The following is a 5,866-nucleotide window of genomic DNA, read 5'->3' on the forward strand; positions in this document are numbered from 1 at the left end:
TCAGAGCGGGTAAGTGTCAAACTCTCTGCCTATGTGTGTGTGTGTGCACTGGCACATTGCAGCCCATCATTAATTGCTGTGTCCCATGATAATAAGCAGGACATATGCCCTAAGACTGAGTGCTGCCCCCCTGTGCAGGCAGCGTGTGCCCTAATGCACTGCAGTTCACAGCAATAGCAGGAGGGAAATGCTACTGCTGAGTATACAATAATTGAATGCAGTGACAATAATTTATGATAATAAAGAGTGGACACATAGTCCTACAGATACAACCGGCCCTTTGAGGGTGACCAAACTGCTGATGCGGCCCCCGATGAATTTGAGTTTGACACCCCTGGTTTAAATGGTCAACATAACAATGGTTGACACACATATAGTCAAATCAAGGCTTTTCATTTTCTCCTTCTTTTCCTGTCCGTGTGGACCATGATTGGGAGTAGAAATCTCTGCTGATTGCGGTGTTAGCAGAGCGAGGCACCTTATCTGGAGCTCGATGAGTGAAGCAAGGGTACATGTTATCACTCATTTGGCTTGTACATGGTTCAACATACAAAATGACACCAAAAAATTGTTGACTTTTTCAGGTGTCTACTTTTTCATGTCAACCAATTAATCATGTCAACCATGTCCATGTTGACCATATGGGGTTGACCCAATGCCTGTCAACTGAATTCTGGTCAACCTAATGATCCTCTCCCGGGACGTCCATCTGGACAATCAGCCACTAGGAGACTAAGTCATTCTTCACCTCAAGGAGCCAATTCTAAAACATTTCTGTGTTGACAAACAAACTGGGACGCTGTCATTGGTGGGAAGGATAAACAAGAAATCTTTGATGGATGAAGACTCTAACTGAGAATACACATTAACTGCGTAAGATAAGAACATTGTAACTGTTATATTAATGTAGCAGAGAGCAAAGAAGGAAAGTAGAGACCAGAAACAGTTACTTTTTAATATGGCCACAAAGTAGGAGATGGACATGACTGACCAAATTACTCATAAATAGACCACTATGGTTGCCTGTAGGAGATAGCTTATGCATGTCTTCTAAAATATTTTGGACATGACTGCAGTCAATGCCTGGGTCCAGTGGCGGTTTTTACCTATGGGCTGCAGGGCCAGATGCAGCCCAAGATTGCGCATTCGCAGTAACTATGGCCCTTATTCTGATCAGTGCGGCCCGATCAGAATATGCGGCCGCAACCGTGCAGGCGAATCCCCGCCTTCCATACGGATCGCCACCTGCCGTCCGTACGCGGATATGTGGCGATCCGCATGAAATTGGACGGGGATACGCCTCCTCCGTCTTGGGAGCTGCCCCTGCATTCGATGGTCGCCGAACATCGAATGCAGGGCCGCACGCTCCACCAGGTCCCGCAACACAAGACCACACGGACACTTGTCCGTGTGAAATCATGTATGGGGGCGGGCAGCTGACATCCGGCGATGTCAGATGCCCGCCCCGTACCCACGCGTCACGGCCTCATTACCATGCATACGCCCCGCGTTTGCATGGGAACGCCCATGAAACGGGGGGCGTATGCATAGGGTAATGAGGCTAAGTAGCCCCTCACGCCCCTCTACGCCCCCTGTGCGGCGTATAAAGAATCCATGCGGCGAAATCGCCTGCACATGCGCAGATTGACCTCTGCACATGCGCAGACGATAAACATCGGCGGGCCGTACGCAAGCGGGAATATCCGCACCGATCAGAATAAGGGCCTATGTCGGTACTGCGCATGCGCTGGTCCCAGTGCCTGTCGTCTGTGTAATACAGGCCCCAGTACCATGATATCCCTTCTATGAGCTGTTGCCATCGCAGCCCATACAAACAGAGGTTTGTACTGCACGTGCGCCAGTCCCGACACCTGTCATCATATTACAGGCGACGGCGGCAGTCCCCTTCCTGCTGTGAGGTACGAGCCGCCACTGCCTGGGTCATTTGCAATTCAGCTGGTGAGTGACCTAAAGAGAGGAAAAGCGCAAGAAGAAGAACAGCAGCAGCAAAATGATGAGGTTACAAGACCAAGGTCATGTAAAAAGTGTTAAATCACAACAGTGTTACTTTCAAGAAGTGGGCAAAATGTACTAATCGCATGTACAAAAAGGGCCTGATTCCGGTTCAATCGGCCTGCAGTGAATTAGCTGCGGGGAACAATGATTGTGTGGCTCTGCGCATGCGTATTGGCGAATATATGTATATTTGCACGGCCACTGTGCAAATGGATGTGTGAGCGTACACATCCATTCGCTGTGCGCTCGTTTGGCTGGCATGGTGTCCCAGCAAGCCAATCCACCCCTGGGTGGCATGGAGAAAGGCAGAGGGGTCATGGAGACAGAGGGGTCATGGAGACAGGCAGAGGGGACATAGAGAGCATGGAGACAGAGGCAGGGTGGTCATGGGGACAGGCATGGGGGGCATGGAGACAGGTTGATGAGGGCATGGTAATAGGTGGAGGTGGCATAGAGACAGGCATCAGGAGCTGGAAGGCCATAAAAGAGAAGAGGGACCCACTGCACACTTTGTCTGCACTTTGACGAGGAGACAATATTGAGGAGAGGAATGGGCCATGCACTGTGTGCTAGGGTTATATAGACTCTGCCCCTGCTGCTGCCCTGCTCAAACATCCCCAGCCTCTTCCCATCGATGTCTCCTCCCCAACCCTAAAGTACACGAATCCACACTTCCGGGTAGCGCTGGCCGCGCTATTATCCTCTGACGGACACTAGAGGTATGGCAGTACCTCTAGTGTCTGTCTCCTCCAAGGCGGCGGCCATTTTTGAAGAGGCCGTCACTTTACATTGGAGCCGCTAGGAAGCCTGCTTTTTTGCGGCTGGACCCGGAGGCGGCGTCTGCGGCAGTGGGGGTCAGCCAAGCCCAGTACATTACCGGCCCGGGGGGCATATGGCACCCCGCTCCCCCGGCCCAGCCCTCCCCTGCCAACAGGATAAAATTCCCTTCCTAGGATAAAAGATTTCAGATTCTGGTCTCCAGATGGATATCAAGAAGGTACAGCCTTGTCCTGGTTTGGCTGCAACTTTTTGGTCTCAAGGTTCGGAAAATCAGTGGTCCCTAGAACAGGAAAATAGAGGCTGTTCCTAAGCAATGGATGTGGCTCTATTATATGCCATGTCTAATACAGTGGGTAAGATGTACTAAGCCTTGGAGAGTGACAAAGTATCAATCTGGGGAATTATTTAAGACATGAACATGAACATTACAATGATCAGGTTGAAGGTATATCTACAACATAGCTTGACAAATACATAGGACAAATGATGTGTTACCTCATTCTGGAGGAGAAATGTGCAGGTAATTGTACATGAATGTTGGCTAGACAAATGGTGGTCACCCACTACCTTTGAATATTTTGTTGGAAGCTGAGAGACGGGGGATTGGATGATGTCTTCCTAAACTCAACATGTCATATTGTATGTTCAAGGGCCAGCAGGTAAACCATGATTCCCATCAGCCAGGATCTGATAGAAGGTGTTTCTATAACTGTCAGCATCTGATCCCATGCATAGGACAATGCAACACAACAATACCACTGTTTGTTCCATTGTACAGCTACAGCTTAGGAACCAATAATTCCTGCCCAATGGGCACTGCTGGTTTTTTTTAATGAAACATATAAATGACATTAGCCTGGCCAGTGATTACCGTAGATTGTAGAGTTGATCTATGTATATATGGAAAATATACTAAGTATGAACTAACCTCCGAAGACCTCTTTTTATTTCATTATTGCGTAGGCTATAAATGAGAGGATTTACAATGGGGATCACCGTTGTGTAGGAAACAGTCAATATCTGCTCTAGGACAATGGGTTGGTCCGATGGTGGCATCAAGTATACGCACATGCAATTACTGTAGAAGATGATCATAACGGTGAGGTGGGATGAGCAGGTGGAGAAAGCTTTTCTTCTTCCATCCCTTGATTTAATATGAAGTATAACAGTGATGATGTTTATATATGACACCACATTGCTCATGACTGGGCAACCTACAAAGAACACTATGTTAACATAGGTCACTATATAGAACATGCCGGAGCCAGAACAGGAGATGTCACTCAGAGCTTTAGCATCACAGAAGAACTGATGGATGGTGACAGAATGACAGAAGGACATTTTAAGGATTGAAACTAAAAATATCATTGAGTTTAGACATGCGCATAGCCAGATCATAGCCACCAGCAGGATACAGACCTTCTTCCTCAGTATCTGGTGGTAGTGTAAGGGATGACAGATGGCGATGTACCGGTCGTACCCCATCACAAATAACAGTATGACCTCGGAGCTGGCAGCTATGAAGAAGAAGTACACCTGAGTGAAGCATTGTGGGAAGGACACTGTGTTACTCCCAGATAGTAATATGTCCAGCAGTTTGGGGACAGTTACTGTTGTGTAGCACATGTCTACAAAGGACAAGTTACAGAGAAACAGATACATGGGGGTGTGTAAATGTGAATCCAGACATATCACTGTGATTATAGCCATATTCACCAGGACTCCAAACATATATATTAGGAGAAAAATACACAAAATAAGGGGATTAGCACTGGCATTCATGGAGAATGGCACAATATGGAATTCTTTAATAGACGTGTGGTTCTCCATGAGATCCTGTCCGCAGTCTGTAAGACAATAATAATGTAATGTATTATCAGAAGATATATGTTACTTGTGCAGTAAAATGTAGATATATTGGTGATGTAGGTTCTTGTCCTAAACATGACTGATCGCAGTGTACTATAATATGACAATGTTGTCCTTTCTCTTCTCTTCTCATGCAAACACTAAAATCCCAAGGTCTCCAGGACACAACCATTTCTTGGTTCTCATCCTACCTACGTAATCGCTCTTTCAGTGTTCATTTCTCTAATTCCACCTTCTCTTTGCTACCTCAAGTTGGAACCTCAAGGCTCAGTCTTAGGCCCTCTGCTTTTCTCAGGCAACACCACATCTCTTGGAAACCTAATCAGCTCTTATGGATTTCATCATCATCTGTATGTGTATGATACTCAGCTCTACCTATCCTCCCTGGACCTGTCACCATCTGTCACCATCTGTATTGGTCCTTGTCCTTGGGCCTTTCTACCATTTCATCTTGGATGCCATCTCCCCACCTCAAGCTGAATATTTCAGAAACAGAATTAATTATATGTCCATGGACCAATAGTAGATACCAACCTGATATCTCTATCACTGTTGAAGATACGACAATGCTACCCAACAAGCTCATTGCCTGGATGTCATTATTGACTCTCCTTTGTTCCCCACATTCAATCTGTCTCAAAATCATGCCACATGCATATAAAAAACATATCTGTTATAAAACCATACTGTACCTTACACAAGACACATTCTAATCCATCTTCTCATCATCTCCTGTATTGATTACGGAAATAATCTTCTTACTGGTCTTCCCCAATACAGACTCTCACCACTACAATCCATCCTCGATGCAGTTGAGAGGCCGATCTTCCTCGCCAGACATCTATCATCTGCAAAACCGCTGTCAGTCACTTCATTGGATACCTGCATTCTACCATCTTCAATATAAAATACTTTTATTTACAAACATCTTCTGTTATCTCAATATATCTCCCAACGCAACTGCCTTGCTCCTCAGAAGATCTACAGTACATCTCTCAGCCACAAGCATTACTTGCTCCCATTTACAATTGGAGGACTTTCTTTGGGCTGCACCCACTCTGTGTAAGTTCCTCCCATGCACAGTAAGACTCTTTTCTAGTCTCCAAATCTTCAAGCATTCCCTGAAAACGTATCTCTTCAGACAGTTTATCAAGTTTCAGAACCCCCCTCTTAACCCTCATAAAAAAGATTTCCAGCCTAC

The 5,866-nt window shown here is 46.2% G+C and overlaps 1 protein-coding gene across 1 annotated transcript; it reads right to left on the bottom strand.

Annotated features, from left to right (window-relative positions):
* Positions 1-865: 865 nt before the first annotated feature.
* On the bottom strand, positions 866-5,553 carry LOC146021147 (olfactory receptor 1M1-like). The gene is made up of 4 exons (XM_083154946.1): positions 5,428-5,553; positions 5,200-5,296; positions 3,725-4,643; positions 866-869 (listed from the first exon to the last, which is right to left on the bottom strand). Exons 1-4 carry the CDS (start codon positions 5,551-5,553, stop codon positions 866-868), a joined length of 1,146 nt encoding a protein of 381 aa, XP_083011072.1.
* Positions 5,554-5,866: the final 313 nt, after the last annotated feature.

This window comes from Crinia signifera, chromosome 7, assembly GCF_055691185.1.
Source record: "Crinia signifera chromosome 7, ASM5569118v1, whole genome shotgun sequence".
Lineage (NCBI taxonomy): Eukaryota > Metazoa > Chordata > Amphibia > Anura > Myobatrachidae > Crinia > Crinia signifera.

What these genes read in the sequence shown, in the direction of transcription:
- LOC146021147 (XM_083154946.1), bottom strand. Translation starts at nt 5,553, where the DNA reads ATGCAGGTATCCAATGAAGTGACTGACAGCGGTTTTGCAGATGATAGA. An exon ending in GTCTGTATTGGGGAAGACCA is followed by an intron (nt 5,297 to 5,427) that starts GTAAGAAGATTA and finishes ATTTTGAGACAG; the next exon opens with ATTGAATGTGGGGAACAAAG. An exon ending in AACAGTGATAGAGATATCAG is followed by an intron (nt 4,644 to 5,199) that starts GTTGGTATCTAC and finishes ATTGTCTTACAG; the next exon opens with ACTGCGGACAGGATCTCATG.